This window comes from Macrotis lagotis, chromosome 1 (assembly GCF_037893015.1).
Source record: "Macrotis lagotis isolate mMagLag1 chromosome 1, bilby.v1.9.chrom.fasta, whole genome shotgun sequence".
Classification (NCBI taxonomy): Eukaryota; Metazoa; Chordata; class Mammalia; order Peramelemorphia; family Peramelidae; genus Macrotis; species Macrotis lagotis.
The window spans coordinates 392,028,176-392,046,733 of record NC_133658.1 but is presented as its reverse complement, the minus strand read 5'-3'; the positions used below and the strand labels follow the sequence as shown (position 1 = coordinate 392,046,733).

At 39.8% G+C, this 18,558-nt stretch overlaps 1 protein-coding gene across 1 annotated transcript in view; it reads right to left on the bottom strand.

Moving 5' to 3' along the window:
- Positions 1 to 18,558, bottom strand: part of ADAM19 (ADAM metallopeptidase domain 19) — a 132,539-nt gene that overhangs the window by 49,254 nt on the left and 64,727 nt on the right. The window contains 3 exon segments of the mRNA XM_074212523.1: positions 2,121 to 2,186; positions 4,226 to 4,418; positions 16,882 to 16,958. Of these exon segments, the coding sequence (XP_074068624.1) occupies positions 2,121 to 2,186; positions 4,226 to 4,418; positions 16,882 to 16,958 (336 nt within the window).

Below are 18,558 nucleotides of genomic sequence, written 5' to 3'. Positions count from 1 at the left end.
AATTTACAGTCCCTTCAGTCTCTAAATCTACATGATTCTGATCCAAAAAAGGTCAATGTCGTTTGTGATTAGGTCATCACCAATGACCTTTGAAAAAGTTTGATGGGAGTAGGTCAGATTACAAGAAGTTTGAGAAGAGAGTAGGGAATAAGGAAAGGAAGCAAGTTAATAAAGAAGTTTAACAGTGAATGGAAAGAGAGGGTCAAAGGAAGTACTTTTTAAAATTGGAGACCATATTTATTGGTAGATCTGAACCAACATAAAGAGAAAGATAGAAGATGCTTGAGAGAGGGAATGATGAAAAATGCTATCGAACTACAGCATAGTCTTGGAAGGAATAGGAAGGAATAAGATCACAGGCACAGGTTGAGATATAAGTCTTCGAGTAATAGATGCGCCTTCTTTTCTGTGGTTAGAGGGAAGTTAAGGGAATGGGTGATGATGCCGAGAAGTCCTGAGGACTCCTGGGAGGGAGCTAGGACATCTTTCCTTAGAGGGTCTTAGTCTTCTCAGTGAACCAGGAGGCTTGTGAATGTGCTTTAAATAGGAGGGGGGGAATGATATGTAATAATCACAACAGAGTATAAGCATAGAAAATGAATAAGAATGGAGTAGAAAAATGTCAATTAGCAGAAGCAGGGTTCAAGCCAAGTCATATCCTATGAGATATGTTAGTATTGTGACTGTTTCCAGGAAGATTCAGCACTGGAGAAGAAGAAAAATGGTATGATGAAAATTATTCAAGAATAAGGAATAGCAGGAGATTAGAGAAGCAAGGGATTTTAAGACAGTAGTTAGTAAAACATTAAAGTAGCAAATAGGCTGAATAAATTGTGGTACATTATTACGATGAAATATTATTGTGTTATAAGAAATGACAAGCAGGATAGTTTCAGAAAAACCTAGGAAGACTTATGTGAACTGATGCAAAATAAAGTGAGTAGAACTAGAACAGTATTTAGTAATAGAAATATTGAATTGTGTTGTACTGATCAACTATGAATGACTTAGCAATTCTCATCAATATAATGTTCCAAGAAATTCTGAAGATGATGAATGCTATCTATCTACAGAGAAAGAATTGAGCAACTCAAGTGAAAATTGAAGCATAATGTTTTCATTTTCTTTCTTTTTCTTTTTTTTTTTGTAGCATGGCCAATATGAAAACACCTTTTGCATGATTTCACATATATAATTGATATCATATTGTTTGTCTTCTCAGTGGGTGGTAGAGAAACCAGAGAGAGGGAGAAAATTTGGAAATAGAAATTCTAAAAAAGATTATTAAAAATATTTTTTAAAGCAACAGATCTTGGGGGTCAAGGCTGGAAATGAAGCCAATAGAGCAGGGGAACTGAACTGAAAGAGGAGAGACAGTTCAAAGGAAAAGAAATTAAAATTAAGTAGAAGAATAGGCTTCATGAGCATGAGGTAATTTCAAAATTCCAGATCTCGAAGGTGGTAAGGTCTAAGATTTGGCTATGGCCATTTGAGACTATAGGGAATGGAGGTCAATGGAATTGAGAAGATTGAGGCCTCCCTCCCTTAGGGTCCATTTCTATCAATACTCTAATGAGGTCTCTGGAGTTCTTCAGGAATTAAATTCCTTTAGATAAGGATTTAAGACATACCCACTTCTTATCCAATTCCACTCTAATATGAAGTTGACCTAAGAGGGATAATACTTTTTCTAAAATTTTATTCAATGGGGTTAAATGACTTGGCTAAGATCACACAGGCAATTATTAGGTCTGAGGTCATATTTGAACTTGGATTCTTCTGACTCTAGGGCCGGTGCTCTATCTACTGTGCCACCTAGCTGCCTCAGGGATAATACTTTTTAATTTGATTATGGCTTTAACTAAAACAGAAAATTATAATAATTCAGATAAAAGTAGATTCTTTATGCCTGAAATATTTGTAGAGATTTATAGAGGGAACTTTCCTTCATTTTTTTTCACCCTGTTGACATGGCAAAAGGGATTTTTAAAAACCTTTTTAAGGATAAGATTTGAAAAGCTCAATGAATGAAATAAAAGTAAAGGCTACTTAATTCCCTCTATTTAGCAATAATGGGAAAGATTAAGCCCAGAAATAATTAGCAGAGCCCTTTTCCTTACCTCTGCATAATCTGCTACCAGGTAGAGCTCCACATACTTCATAGATTGTAAATCTTCCCTCCTGACCTAAGAAAGGGGGGCATAAAATAGGTTAGAGTCCTGATAGAACTTAGCATTATTTCCAAAAGAGTGCTTAGCAATAGGAGTCTGGGGGGCTTCATACTCACTGTAGTTATGTATTTCACCATCTCCTCCTTCCCCTTGATTACTGTTGGAGAATACACTGAGATATTATATGAATGAAACTAAAATATCTAGAGCTGGAAGAGGCCTTTGAAATAATCTAGCCAATCACTTCACTTTACAAATGAAGGCATGGAATTACAGAGAGGTTAAGTGTCTTCTTTGAGGTCACACAGGATAACAGAACACTGTCTAACTGAAAAGGCAATATTCTTTACACCATACCAGACCTGCCTGCCCCCTTTAAGTGGAAGAGTGTTCAGTAAATACAACTTAAACTTTTAAATTTATTTTCCCCATATGCAAATGCCCCCTCTCCAAATGAGAGAGAGAGAATAAGAATTTACTTAATTTCTCTGATTAGACAAGACTGTAAGAAGCAGTTGAGCTATGAATGAACACCACTATCCCCAACACACCAAGGTTGTTTAAGTACTACCAATGAAAAACCAGTACCTTTGCCATCTGGACTTCACGCAAATGGAAGGAAATGGGTGCTTGGTTCAAATCCTAAATGTGTGTCCTCAAGGTGTCTAACTTCTCTAGGCCTCAAATGTTAATCTTGGAAAATGAAGGTGTTTAACTTCCTCCATTCCCTTTCCTTCTAAATCCAGGATCTATTCCTGCCCTTGGGGACTTTCCAATTAGGACCTCTCCTGTAAGTCTGGTAAAGTTAACTTTCACTAGAGGTCACGATGAGACTAGCCTGAGGGACACATCAATATGCTTTTCCTTCTAAGAAGTGTTCCCTGATCCTGTTTTCAAGGTCAAAATCAGAGTTCTTGGGGGTATAGAGGATCTTAAGAGATCATCTCTTTCATACAAAAGGAACTGAAACCCAGGGAGGTTGCTATCTCAGTAACACTGCCCTAGTGGGCAAGAAGGCATCCAGGAGAGCAACTCACTGCCCAAAAGGGAATGTCTGAAACTGGAGGATGCAGATGATCACGCGGCTAACGCCTCCTTTTAGGGAGCATTCTTCCTGACCCCATGCCCATGTCCTTAATCTGGACCTTTGCTTCAAGCTCCTGTTTCTATCTCCTGCTCAGTCCCTTGGCTACTCTGTGAATTCTTTCTTGATTTTGTAGAATTTCTTGTTTACATTCTTGGTTCCCAACTTCTTTCCTTCAGGGTCCTCTAATTGCCACCCAATTGTTAGTAGCTGCCCCTAGCCATTCCCTAGTGGGAAAGGAGAAGCATGTAAACATATAAATTATTTTCTTCCAAGGTTTGCATCACAGGAAAGGGGGAAGAATTCATACAGGGATCAGACAAGTCTTTATTATAAAAACTCCAGGGCTCAACTGTGAAGGGTGGAAGACATAATGGATGTTTAGTAAGTGCCAATTGGATCCAATTGGATTAAGAATCATAAAGACCTGGACTCAAATCCTATTTCTGATACTTACTAGCTATGTGACTAGCTAAGTCACTTAACTAACCAATCTTAGTCTCACCCTTTTTCCATGAGGCCTCAAAGATTCCTTTCAGTTCCAGTTCTATGATCTTATAATCATTGCCACTAAAAGCATTTATTCCACTGAATATAGGCATAGTTCAACACTCCAAGCAAGGCAGACTTGGTCTCTCTGGGAATAAATATCCTGAAGAAGACAATGCTTTTAAGGAAGGAAGTATTAATGCCCACAGGCTTGTTAAAGGTTATATACATATGCTTAGCCATCAGAACACCTCAACTTCCCATTTGGTGACTAAGAGATTTCTCTCTACACAATAAATCAGGTTGGAATTTCAGAGAGGGAAAAGAGAGAAAGGGCATCATGGCTGGTCTTGCCTTCTCTGTTTCCTCTCCTCATTTTTTTTTCTGGCTTCCTCCTGGAAGGTCACCTATTCAAGATGAGTCTTCTAAGGCAGACCAAGGCACATTACCAGCATCCCAGCTTCAGCTGTGGAGGACTCACCCTGTGTGGATGCTTCCTGGCTTGGTTTGTGAACTGCCACACCCAGTCCATGGCAGTGGGTTGAGAATGCTCATAGCCACAACTCCCAGCCGGCAGTTTGAGATGCTCTGATCTATAAATAAGATGCTGACCCTGCCCATCGGAAAGGGGTTCGATGAGATAACTAAGGTTGCTGCTCATCACAATCAGGCCTCTGTGAAAAGAAAACAACTCAACCTCAGTCAAAGAGAAGTACACTCAAGATCAACATTCTCAAAAATCAGCCCATCCAAGAATCCAAAGAACCTCCTGAAAGCCAAAGGGCAAATGGCATTCTATGAAGATGAGTAAACTGAGGCATAGCTTGTATCACAACTTTGACACCATAAATAATTAGCACAGTATCAGGAAATGATACCATTGGACTACCAAACAGGGGAACTGGTCTCTGGTTTCAACCCTGCCATTAACATCTTGGGCAACCTTGGACCTTACTTGGCCTTGCTCTGACTTAGTCATCCAATTTGAAAAATGGGAATAATAATCCATATACCCTCTAGACATAAGAGGACCACTCTGAGAAGTGAATTAAAGACATGATACAAAAGTGATTAACCAGATCAATCCATAACTCTCTACTCTGTAGGAGACCTGCGGAGCCCTTTCAGGGAGAACTAACAGGTTTCTGGAGGTCGGCAGTGTTGAGCCAGCAGCTCTGCCCAGAACTGGTGCCAGGGGACCGAATCATTATTATGGGCTAGTAGCCAGGTTTGCCTCACCCAGCCTTCTGCAGCAATAAATGCCTCTCCCCACAGCAAAAGCACAGGCCTCTGTCCAGGTTGAAGGGCAAAAGTCAAGGTCATATCGTGAACCCCATGGTGTTTTCTCAGGCTGGAGATCCAAAAAGCAGGAAAGAGCAAAGGGAGGAGAACTGATGCAAGCATCCTGTGGTCTGAGTAATCTTCCCTGTCCTGCTCTCAAAAGAATACTAGGGCAACTGAGCAGTTCTTACCAATTCCTTTACCTCAATTTCCCAAGGCTGCCTGAAAAAATGGAAATGCAAGACCACCCAAGGGGGGGGGGCCTGAGGAAATGATTATTCATGCTTCTAGGCACAGTGTTATGAGGAGGCAAGAGGGGAGGGGAAAGGGGAAGGTGTGGCAACCAATCCAAATCAGAATAGATTAGATAAACATTTACAATAGAGCAGGAGTCCTATTAAAGACTTCAATGTGGATCATACATTAAGCTGCATCAGTCATTTATATCTTAATGATAATGAATTTACCACATTCTTCTCAAAGAACAGGTCTGCATAGGAAGCAAAGAGGATGGGGACCCTGTGGAGATAATGGTATCAGCTATCTGGTTTATGGGGAAAAGAAGAGAAAAGGGTGAATGAAAGGGATTCTGGAGTTACTAAGACCAAATTATTGTACCATTTGTCTGAGGGCTAATCGTGTATGGAGTAAACACTTTTCCTTGAGATAAGATAGGAAAAGAAGTAAAAAGATTGCTGCTGGTGGTGGTGAGGATGATGGTGTTATTGTCATCCATGGGGAGTGGTTTTCCATTTCCTTCTCTAGTGTGACCCCATTTTTTTTTTTTTTTTACAAATGAGGAACTAAGGCAAGTAGGAATTATGTGACTTGCCCAGAGATACAGAGCTAGCAAGTGTCTGAAACCACATTTGAACTCAGCTCTTCCTGACTCCAGTTCTGGACTCTATTTACTATCTAGGTCAGCAGTAGCATCTGCTGTTCCAAGAACCTCTCCCAGGGTCCAATAACCCTAGATTGTTGAGTTTCTCCGTAGTACCCACTCATTCCCATCTTCATATTGTATTAGGACAGAAAGAACACATTTTGGGGAATCAGATGATCTAGGCTTGGCTATGACATTATTAGGTGAATGACCCTGGCTACATTACTTTACCTCTTTCTAGGTCTCCATTTCTTCATTTGTAAATGAGGATAATAATATTTGAATCACCTGTCTCACAAGGCTATTGTAAGAAAAAAAAGGTTGTACAACAAGGAAGCGTTATTGAATTATTCAGTCCTCTGCCTCAGTAGCAAAATGTAATTAGAAAACAATACTTACACTCTACCCCAAAGGTTTACAGTGAGGACAACTCTCTGTAAAGCTAAAGACTAATAGTGAGCATTATTATTTGTAGTATTAACAATTCTATTGTAAAGTATAATGCAGCTAAGTGATGTTATGGCTAGCAAAGGCCTGGAATCAGGAAGACTTCTCTGGCCTCAGACAATTACTGGCTAAGTCATTTGACCCTGTGGCCTCAGGTTCTCATCTATAAAATGGGCTGGAAAAGGAAATGGCAAACCATTCTACTGCTTGCCAAGAAAACCCCAAGAATCACAAACTGTCAGACATAACTCAAATGACTGAACAACAATAAAAGCAATTGTAAAGCACTATTAGACCTTGGAACCTCCCATGATTATTATCACATACACCTTCTAGACTTTCTCTTCCATTGCAATCAGAAGTCCCCTCCTAGTCACCCCTCGCCATTCCAACAGCTCCCCTCCTAGGCACGATTGTTATTGGAGAAAAACTAGGGATAGAACCCAGAATTTGCCCTCTCACAGTAGCTCTGACCTTGGAAGAATTGCTCAGAATCTTTCTCCCAGAGCCCTTCCCTGCTGCCAGAGCCCATTCAGCTCAGTTACACTGTCCCCTGAACACAAACCAGTTGTTTATTCTATTAGGAGATTCAGTTGATCTGATTTGCTAAATATTAGTGCTGGCAGACAGAGATTGGAAGAGGGAGAAAGAGAGAAGCCAGGCCTCTGGGCAGGCGGGAGACCTCGCACACCATCTTTCATCATTAAGTGCTGTCTGAAAATGAAATCCAACAGAATAAATCCAAATGGGACCATGGAAGCCATGTGCATGTGGAGAGGCTATTCACGTTCAACCTCTGAATAGCTGAGGGCATTTCCCTGCAGCTGAGGCCCGGTCAGTTTTGCAGAGGGCTCTTTCAAGGGTCTTCACAAAGGGGTCATCATCAATGACTGAATAAGTAACAAAACTAGGATTGGTCCTAGAACAGGGTCTGGAGCCTGATACACTGGACATCCTTAACCTCATCCTTAAGTTATGAGGATAACCTCATGTTACATCAATATCAAGGATAGTATGTATTCTTGGGTGTGTATAGGGAAGTCAGGGAGGAAGAGGACCATCCCCTTTTCTTGATCAATGAGCAAAGGTGCTTCTTATGAAACAGAATAAATATGAGTCCAGAGGGTTTTTTTTTAGATTTTTTCAAGGCAATGGGGTTAAGTGACTTGCCCAAGGCCACATGGCTAGGTAATTATTAAGTGTCTGAGGTAGGATTTGAACTCACCTGACTCCAAGACCAGTGCTCTATCCACTGTGCTACCTAGCCACCCAAGTCCAGAGCTTTTAAAAAAAAATACAAGTTGCAAAAGCCACTTTGTTGTTTTCACCATCTCTATTCTTACTCACTCAGTCAGCAAGATTTTATGGTATACTAGGAACTAAAGATTTAAAAAAAAATCTCTGCCCCTCTCCTCCAAGGAGGTTACAACCTACTTATTAACTGCATGGCCTTGAACAACAACAACAACAACCACCACAATCAACCTCTGTCTCAGTTTCCCCCATCTGTAAAATGAGGATAAAAATAACACCTATTTCACAAATTGTTGTGAATATAAAATAAGATAATATTTGGAAAGTACATTAAAATCCTTAAAGTTACATAAATGCTAATTTTTATTATTAGAACAGGTAGTGGACAGACAGAGCACCAGGCCCATAATCAAGAAGGCCTAAGTTCCACTCTATCTTGGGCACTTACTGCCTGTGTGACCCTGGGCAAGTCACTTAACCTCTCTTTATTTCAGTTTCCTCATCTTCAAAATGGGGATAATAATAATAATAGCACCTCCTTGCCAAGGTTATTGTAAGGATTCAATGAAATAATAATTACAAAATGCTTTAACACAGTGCTTGTCATATATTAGGCACTATGTAAATGTTGGCTATTTGTTATTATTGCTGGAAATAACACATATACATCTAAGAAACTACATAGAAAACAAACACAGTCATTTTGGAGGGAGGCACCTGAACCTCCCTTTAAAGAAGGTCCAGAAAGGGGCCAGCTAGGTGGCACAGTGGATAGAGCACTGGCCCTGGAGTCAGGAGGACCTGAGTTTAAACCAGCCTCGGATACATACTTAATATTTACTTAGTTGTGTGACCTTGGGCAAGTCACTTAGTCCTATTGCCTTACAAAAATAAAAAAAGGGCCAGAAAAAAAAAATCTCATGGAAGAGATGACTTTTGAACTGAGCCTGAGGGATTTTAAGAATTGCAGATGACAGAGGAATGTGTTCTAGGTAAGGGGAAACCCTGTGAAACTGAGCATCCTCAATGGAAGGCACCTTTGCCCATACTCTAGGGACATCTCTCTCAAAATAATAATAATGATGATGACAATAATAATAGTAATGATCAATATTTATATGATGCTTACTATGTATGCAGACTTTGCGCTAGTGGTTTACAACTATTATCTCAACTGGATCCTTACAATAACCCTAGGAGGCAGGTGCTATCGTTATCCCCATTTTAAAATAAAGAAACGGAGGCAAAGAGAGGTTAAGTGACTTACTCAGGGTCATACAGCTAGGAAGTGTTTAAGGCTGGATTTGAACTATGTTCTTACAGTCTATTCACTAAACAACTGTCCTAAGTTTAAAAAAGCTTCAAGAGTCAATCTGGTTCATTGTGGATCTACTCCAACAAAACAACATGCCAAGCTGACCACAGACAATGTGCCACAGAGTTAGGGGCACCAGAGTTCGAGGCAAAGACAGAAATTTGAATCTTGGTTCTGATACTTATTAGCTGTGTGACCCTGGGCAAATACTTACCCACTCTATACCTCAGGATATCTGGGAAATGAAGATACTTGGTCTACCCACCTTGGGAGTCTGATGGGAGGAAATTGCTTTGTCAACTTTAGTAAATTATAAGAATATGAGTTATTATAATTGTCCTTACAAGAGAGTACACAGTTGCTCACTGTTGTGTTTTAGGGGGCTCCACACTCAGCTGCCACAATACCTAAAGTTTAACTATTAAAGATACATTTGGGGTAGCTAGGTGGTGCAGTAGATAGAGCACTGGTGCTGGATTTAGGAGTACCTGGGTTCAAATGCAAACTCAGACACGTAATAATTACCTAGCTGTGTGGTCTTGGGCCAGCCACTTAACCCTATTTGCCTTGCAAAACCTAAAAAAAAAAGATACATTCCTTTGTATTAAGAAAACATTTTCTGGGGAATAATATTATGTTAAGAATAACATTTACCCACTTTTAAAATAAGAACAACAATGGTTCATGTTATATCACATACATATGTATTTATATATTATATGTGCATATGGTTTATAGAGTAATGAAAATGAAAAATAACTAATAGTTATTTATTGCTTCAAAGTTTGCAAAGCATCTTACAAATATTATCTTATTTTATCCTATTAAATCTTCTCAACTACTTTAGGGGGGTTGTTGGGTTGTTTATTTTTTTTTAACAGAGAAGGTAATTGAGACAGACAAAGGTTGAATGATTTTACCAGATAGTTAGGAAGTATCTAAAGTAGCATTAGAATATAGGTCCTTCTGATTCCAATCTGCTGTGCTATCTAGCTGGCCAAGATAGAGAAGGTTAAGAAGTCTTGTCTGACCACTGCAGCCAGTCCCTAATGACTCCTCTTCCCTGAACCCCTGGGCCCCTTTTTTCTATATTATTCACTTAATACTTATTCCCAGCCTTGTCTGCCTCTTTTCTTTAACCCCAGAACCAAACATAGTATCTTATACTCAATAAAACCAACAAGCATTTTAATAAAGTGCCTACTATGAGCTACTCTGAAGCTGTGCCAGGGACTAGGGATATAAACTTTAAAAAATCCTCAGTGTCAAAATTCTTATATTCTATGACCCATTAGGTACATCTAGAAATATATGGAGAATAAAATGAAATAAAAACAAGTTGATGAAACATCACATTCTAGCATAGGGAGGATGGGCAAACTAGCAATTGAGGAGAACAAGAGAGGTTTCAGGAGAAGATGAGATCTGAAGTGAGTTTTGAAGGAAGACATGAAATGAAGGTGAAGGTGCTATATGCAATGAAAAGTGAGAAGGTCTAGTCAGAAATAGGGGTGTTTTATAAAAAGTTGGTTGCGTTTGGGGGAAAGGGGGAAGATTGTAGGTTCTCTTTTGTATATGCCAAGCTTGAGAAGCCTCTTATTTGAATTGTCCAATAAGCAGTTGTTGATGTGGGACTCGGGAGCTCAGGTACAACTAGGATTGTTCTATAGATCTGAAAGGTATCTGCAAAGAGACAATAATTAAACCCATGGGAGCTGATGAGGCTAAAGGGGAGGTGGATATAGAGAGAAACAGAAAGGGAGGGAAGGAGGGACCAGGACAGAACCTTAGGGCACACCCACAGTTAGATGGTGGTGGATGGATGATAAACAAGAAAAGGAAGCTGAGAAACAGTGTTCAGACAGATAAAAAGAGAGTAGTGCTATAAAAATACACAGAGGAGAGAGTAGTTAGGAAAAGAGTGGAAACATTATGAAATGCAACAGAGAGGGCAAGAAGTAAGAGAATAGAGGGAGAAAATACCCATCATGTATTAAGAAATTATTCCTTTATTAAACAATCATTCTGTAAAACAATCAAAAATGAATATTCTAGCATTATATTGACCAAGTTTAGTCCCTTAGTATATGAAAATGGGATACCACAAATAATAAACTTTTTTTTGACAAATTGTTTAGTTGTGCTGAACTTTATCTTGCTTTCTTTTATCATGCTTTATTATAAAGGATGGCTTTCTGGGAGATGAGGAAATAATACAGTGGGAAATATAAGTTATGTAAAAAATTTTTTTATAAAAGGAAATTGTTGATGACCTTGGATAAAGCAGTTTCCATTTAATTTGAGGGTGGAAGACAGATCGCAAAGATTGAAGACTGAATGAAAGGAAGGTAGAAAAAGTAGACAACATTAGGGGTTTCAGAAAGAGATGTATAGGATAACTTGAAGACATGGCAAGGTCTAATAAACATTTAAAAAAAATAAAACAAAACTTGGGCATGTTTGAAGACCATAGGGAAAGAATCAGAGATAGGAAGAAGCTGAAGATTAGAGAAGGAAGTGTAATTTTGAATGGTCAACCTGCTGAAGATTAAGGAGGTTGGGATTAAAATCACATATAGAGAAATTGGACTTGGCAAGAGGAAGGGCCACCCCCATTATTAGAGAATAGAGAAAAAAAGGAAATAGGTAGAGATTACATTAATGTATTTTGAGATATAAAAGAGCACATAGTAGGTACTCAATAAATATTTGATGAAAAGCATGATATTGGTAAATCTTATACATTGCCTCTAGAATTGGGGTTTTTAACCTGGAGTCCATGAACTTTTTTTAAACTTGATTATTGTATTTTTTTTAAAAGGGGCAATTTGGGGGTGGCTGGGTGGCGTAGTGGATAAAGCACCAGCCCTGGAGCCAGGAGTACCTGGATTCAAATCCGGTCTCAGACACTTAATAATTACCTAGCTGTGTGGCCTTAAGGCAAGCCACTTAACCCCCTTTGCCTTACAAAAATAAAAAATAAAAAAAAATAAAAGGGGCAATTTTTTGGTTTTTAATTCTGTACATTCACGTGCAAATTTCTCAGTAGGTACAACAAATGTAACATCATGCACACTTAGCTTGTAAGACAGTTTTAGTTCTTGATTTAAGCTTGTGCTACGGGATCTTCCCATCCAGACTAATCATGATCAAAACTTACAGTAACAATTCTTTAATTAGAGCCTCATCAGAAACAGAAGGAAAGGAAGGGAAGGAAGGAAAGCTTACCCACTAGAAATTACACTGTATTCCTTTCCCAAAACATTTTATTCATTACATTAAAAGGTTTTGATAGCTGTATTCCAATAAAATTGGTTTCCTTTGTAATTCTAGATACTTAATTTTATTCATTTAAAAGCATTCTGAGAAGTGGTCCATAAGCTTCACTAGGTTGACAAAGGGTTCATAATATTCACCCTCAAAAAGATTAAAAACCCCTCCTATTGGGAGAGAGTGTGTTTTGGATTGATTTAAAGACAGGACCTAGATTCAAATCCCAATCTGCTAATTACTACCTGTGTGACCTTGGACAAGTCACTTAACCTCTAGTTTTCTCATCTCAGGGAAATAGGTTCATTTCCACTAAAACTCTATAATGATTTCTCTGCATGCTCTATTATCTAGCATAGCAATGATCATCCATAGATGGTTATCTTTTTGCTGATAATGATATCTAATTACCTCTCCCAGAGGTTACCCAGTCTAGGAGTCAATTCATTCCCTATGAAATTCTATGCTCAGGCTTCAGTATAACAATGTTTCTAAGAAAGAGTTATTTAAAAAATAAAAATAAATGCTATATAATTATATTCACCAAATTTAGTCCTAGGGGAAAAATTGAGGAAAATGTGCCCTATTTCCTTTCTTTTCAGATAGAAGATTATTGATGTGGAATATTCCATATATTGTTAAAGATGGCAGATGATTGGTTGATGATTAAACCATTTTTTCTCACTCTTTTTATTCTTTATTACAAGGGATGGTTCACAGGGGAGGGGAGGAAGAAAGATTATATTAGGAAATAAAGGTGATAACAAAAGAAAAGCTAGTGATAAAAATGAAATTAAAGGCAAGAGAGAAAGAGAAGGAAAAAGCTGCTTATCATAGACTGTTAATTTTCCTGGGAGAGGCTCCAGTTTTGTGCTTCTAACTATTCCACACCCTCAGGGCAATTCTTTGCTGCTGCTGCTGCTGAGGTCCTGAAGTTCCCCCCCACTAAAGCTAGGTGAAAGGGAGGGTTGGTGTCCATGCAGGGAGTGTTTGCCTCCTCCAGCCTGGAGATCTGAGGGGAGGGAAGGAAAGAAGAGTGGAAGCCTTCCTGTCCCCTGCTCCTTGAGGGCCAGAATCCCCTCTCCCACATGATGTCTGAACCAGAATCTTACAGAAGGGCTGAAGAATGTGTCCTTTGGCTCCCATAGGAGGGAGAGGTGTGGAGCCCTGCCATGGACTCTGTTCTGGGACCCAAGCAAACCTTTAACAAAATCTCTGGGAACAATAGGGTTTGGAGCAGGAGCCAAGACCCAGAAGATAATCACACCACCTCACAGTGGAGCCCTTTCCAGGTGTCATGGGATCTTCCCATCCATTTTTTAATTCAACCCCAGAGCCTTGAGGTAGGTAAGGTGAGGGCTATCTTATTACATAGCCTTAAAATTTTTTTTTTATTTAAGGCAATGGGGTTAAGTGACTTGCCCAAGGTCACACAGCTACGCAATTATTAAGTGTCCGAGCTCACATTTGAACTCAGGTCCTCCTGACTCCAGGGTTGGTGAACTGTCCACTGCACCACCTCGCTGCCCCCCCCCCCCCACCCAGTCTTTTTTTTTTTTTCTAAGGAAGCAAGTGCCCCGAGGTGAAGCGATATGCTCAAGGACCCAGGGCTAGGATTGGGGCCAGTTCCCATAGCCAATCTCCTGCCTCCTTGAGGGCTTTTACCCTTGCTGGTCCTGTACCTGCATGGCCGCTCCCTCATGCTTGGCAAACAGCCCTGGCAAGGAGGGCTCAACAGGAGCCTGTCCAGTCTCAGGGTCACCCAAAGAGGGCTGAATTCCTCCAAGTTCACTCCAGAGGGCCTGAAGATTTTTGAGGATACAAATCAGGCCCATCTCCCCCAAATCACAGGGAAGGTGTTTCTAGCAAAGAGAAAGCAATTGCTGTGGAGATTTTCCATTGCAGAGCTCCTTTGAGAAGACTCAGGGGCTAAAGGCAGTGTTTATGGAGCTGGGAGCCGTGTTGCAGCCCACTCCTCCACAGTGGGCAGCTTGGAGCCATCTGGCCCAGGACCACTCCCTCTTAAACCAGCCTCACAGGCAGAATGTCTGCTCTGAAAAATACCATTTATTTCCTGGGGAGAAAAGGAGAGAGAGAGAGAGAGAGAGAGAGAGAGAGAGAGAGAGAGAGAGAGAGAGAGAAGAGAACTTGGGAGCAAGGAAGAAGGTAAAGATTCCCCACTGAGCTGGGAAGGCAAAGTGAAAACATATGGAAGCTTCAGCTGGCTTGCACACTTTGTCAAGGCTCCCAGGATGAGTTTTAAAGAACTCCAGAGCCCACGCCAAAATCCAGCAGTTCCTGCCGGAGTAGTCTGAGGACAGCCAGAGAGAACCAGGTCACATCTGCACCCTCCCCTCTTCTGGGGAAATCTTTATTTATTGGAGAGCCACAGGTGGCTGTGGTTCAGCCTTGGTTTGCCAACATGCTGATCCAGTTTATGGGCTCAAGCCACTAGAGGGGATCTGGGGAGCCTTTCATTCCAGCCCCTCAGCCAAACCTTGTTTCCTGACTGCTTGAATTCCCATTAGGGAGCTTTGTCAAACAATATTAGGATGGAGACAGCTCTAAACAATCAGTGTCCTATTTATAAACAAACATGTGGGGATCACAATGTAGGGAATGAAGAATATGTCTCTTGTTCCAACATATGCAGGACTAGGCAAAGCAACAAGCATAGGTTAAATGGTCACTATGTCCCAGGCATCAGTATAAACCATGGATAGAGAGTCAGATAAACTAACTCAATAGCAGCTGGCCCAGGTTGATGAGTGACAGGCTGCCTCATTGGAAGGGTGATCTGCAGTCAAAGAGTCCTTTAAAAAAATTGGGGAAGAGTTAGAATAGAGGAAAAGAAGAGGTAGAATAAAGGATTCTGGCAAGCAGAGAAATGATGAAGATGATGATGTCCACCTCCATTTAGGCACCAAAGTTATATCACCCCCTTAATCAGAAAATTCCAGTAGTTCCCTGTCACCTCCAAAACAGATACAAAATCCTCACTTTGATGTTCAGGGTCCTTTATGACCTATCCCCCAAACACCTCAGGGCCTCTGTGTTCACTTTGATTCACTGCCCTCTTGGCTGGACCTCCAGCAAAGGCCTTCCCTCTCAGCTTCAAGCATTTTCTTTGGCTGACCTCCATGCTCTACTCCTCATTTCCTCTTCCTTGGATTCCTTCAAGTCCTCACTCAAATCCCACTTTCAACAAGAAGTCTTTCCTGATCCCTCTTAATCGGAGTGCCTTCTTCTGCTGATTATTTCCCATTTATCCTGTATATCGTTCATTTGCACACAGTTGTTTTCATGCTGTCTTCCCCATAAGATTGTGAATTCCTAAATATAGGGATTTTCTTTTGTATTTCTTTATATCACCAGTGCTTAGCACAGCACATAGTAGGTGATTAATATGTTTATTGACTGAATAATAATAATAGCTAGCATTCCTACCAGGCAGTCAGATGGCACAGTGGATGAGCCTGGAGTTAGGAAGACTTGAGTTCAAATCTGACCTCAGACACAACTAGCTATGTGACCTGGGCAAGTCACTTAATACTGTTTGCCTCAGTTTTCTCATCTGTAAAATGACCTGGAGAAGGAAATGGCAAAAGAGCTCCAGGATCTTTGTCTAAAATACCCATGTTGGGGTCATGAAGAACCAATGAACAACAGCAGCAGCATTTATATAGCATTTTAAGGTTTACAGAGTGCTTTACAAATATCATAGCATCTCTTAGCCTCACAACAGCCCTGGGGAAGGGGGGATAATATTACTTTCCCTATTTTACAGATGAGGAAACTGAGGTAGTAAATGGTTAAGCAACTTGCCCAACATCACACAGCTATTGAATATCTGAGGATAGATTTGAATTCAAGTTTCTCTGACTCCAGGTTCAGTACAATGAACTTCACCAGAGCGGTCAAATCCAAATAGATCCCTGTATATTGACTTGGAAAATCACAAGTTGACATTATTTATGTTGCACTGCATTTTAATTTATTTTGTTAAACTCTGCATTACATTGCCTAGTTGTTTCTAAACCAAGGCTAAATGTAACATCTACTTTCCAAAGTCTTCTCTAGTCAAATCTTTCAAGTCAGTCTCTGAGTTGTCAAGATTGGCCAATGCTGTCCCAAGAAGAAACCTCTCAAGTTTTTACCAAAAGCAATAAAATTGATGAAAAAGGACCATATTTCTCTTAAAATCTACTGTGAGGGGAGGCTAGATGGCGTAGTGGATAAAGCACCCGCCCTGGAGTCAGGAGTACCTGGGTTCAAATCCGATCTCAGACACTTAATAATTACCTAGCTGTGTGGCCTTGGGCAAGCCACTTAACCCCATTTGCCTTGCAAAAACCTAAAACAAATCTACTATGAGAGAGGCAGTATAATACTAATCTCAGAGGCATGAAGAGTAGTCTTGGACTTCTCAGTACTGTGACAAATCTCTAAGACTCAAAAGTGTAGAACATGGCCTTGCCCTTCACTGCTAGAGGGAGTTTCCTCAATGGAAGTGATAAAAACTAAAGAAATCACAAGTTTCATTTAAAAAATAAAATAAAAACTTCCTACAGTTTGCAGAAAGGAAGATTAGGAGACTTCAGTGAAGTGAAAAGAAACTTAGTGGGGATGGGGGTTGCCATTCTCTACCACACCATGGGGCAAGAGTAGGGGGCCCAGATCCACTTACCTGATGCCTCTGCAGGTGCTGAGGGTAACGATGGATTGTTCGTCCCTTCTCACTTTCCCATGATAAAAGCAGTCATCCTAGAAGGGTGAAAGAACTTGATGAAAGCAGAGAAAAATAGGAATTGTATCCAAAGGTGCCCTTCTCATTCCAGAGGTAATGGTGTAAGTTCCATCCTCCTCCTTTGAAGATTTCCTTGACTTCTCCCTTCTAGAAACTCCTTGGATCCTTACCTATTAATCTTGGACTTAGTATAGAATCATGATTATAAGAATTGGCTAGATCTATAGAAATTATTCTAAACTTTTCATCTATAAAGGAGAAATCTGAGGTCCAGGTATAGAAATAACTTGCCAAAGATCACACAGCTATTAAATGATAGAACCAAGACTCAAACCCATCCACTTCTTTATTCTCCCTTATCTTATGCTGAGTCAAGAAGACTCATCTTCAGGTGTTCAAATCTGGCCTTGGATACTTACAGCTGTGTGACCATCAGCAAGTCACTTACCTCTGTTTGCCTCAGTTCCTTATCTGTAAAATGAGCTGGAGAAGGAAATGGCAAACCATTCCAGTATCTTTGCAAGAAAACCCCAAATGGGCTCACCAAAAGTCAGACACAACTCAATTAACAACAATAAAACCTTTGCTTTACTCCATAGTTTTAAATTAGAAAAGACTGGTCCATCTCAATTATAGACACTGCCAGTTCTTCAGTGGGTTCTGGTTATTGTTATTGTTCTTTTATCGGTACTGTTGACCAAGCTAATAAAAGCCAATTGGCCAATAAGCACTAGAGATACAAAGACAGACAAAAGGCAATCAGTTCCCTCAGAGATCAATAAACTATGCAAATAATTATGTACAAATACATACGTGTGTGTGTGTGTGTGTGTGTGTGTGTGTGTGTGTGTGTATACAGGATAAGTTAGGGAGGGAGGCATTAAGAGAGATGAGGAAAGACTTCTTATTGAAAGTGGAAGTTAGTTGGAACTTGAAGGAAGCGAAGGAAGGCAAAAGATGGAGAAGAGGAAGAAGAAAATCTCAGATCCAGGGACAACTAGTGAAAAATGCCAAGTTGAAAGACCAAGTTATCATGTTTGAGAAACAGCGGGGAGGTTAATTTCAATGGATTCCAGAATACAAGATGAAAAAGATTAGAAAAGGCAGGAGATAGGCAGGATATGAAGAGATCTGAACATCAAACAATCTGGCATTTTAAATATAAATGAGAGATGTATTTGTCAAAAAATTCTTCTGTACCTTTTGAATTGTTTTTTATTGGTTTCTTTACAATATTATATGGTCTTTTGTTTTTAGAGTTTTCCTAATGTTGAATCAACCCTCCCTTTCCATTAATCCAATCTGATCAAGGTGAATGATGTTTTATATATATATTACTTTATTTTACCAACAATTTATTTTCTTTTTACTAATTTTATTAATCACTAACATTTTGGTCAATATTTTAACATCAATATTCATTAGAGATAACAGTTTAGCTTTCTTTAATTTTTATCTCAAATTTAGGAATCATAACCATATTTGTTTCACAGTAGGAATTTGGTAGGATGTTTACCTTCTCTATTTTTCAAAAAAAATTATATAGTATTGGGGTTAATTCTTTGTTGAATACATTTTGCTGTGGTGGTTTGGTCATTTCAGTTGTGTCTGGTTCTT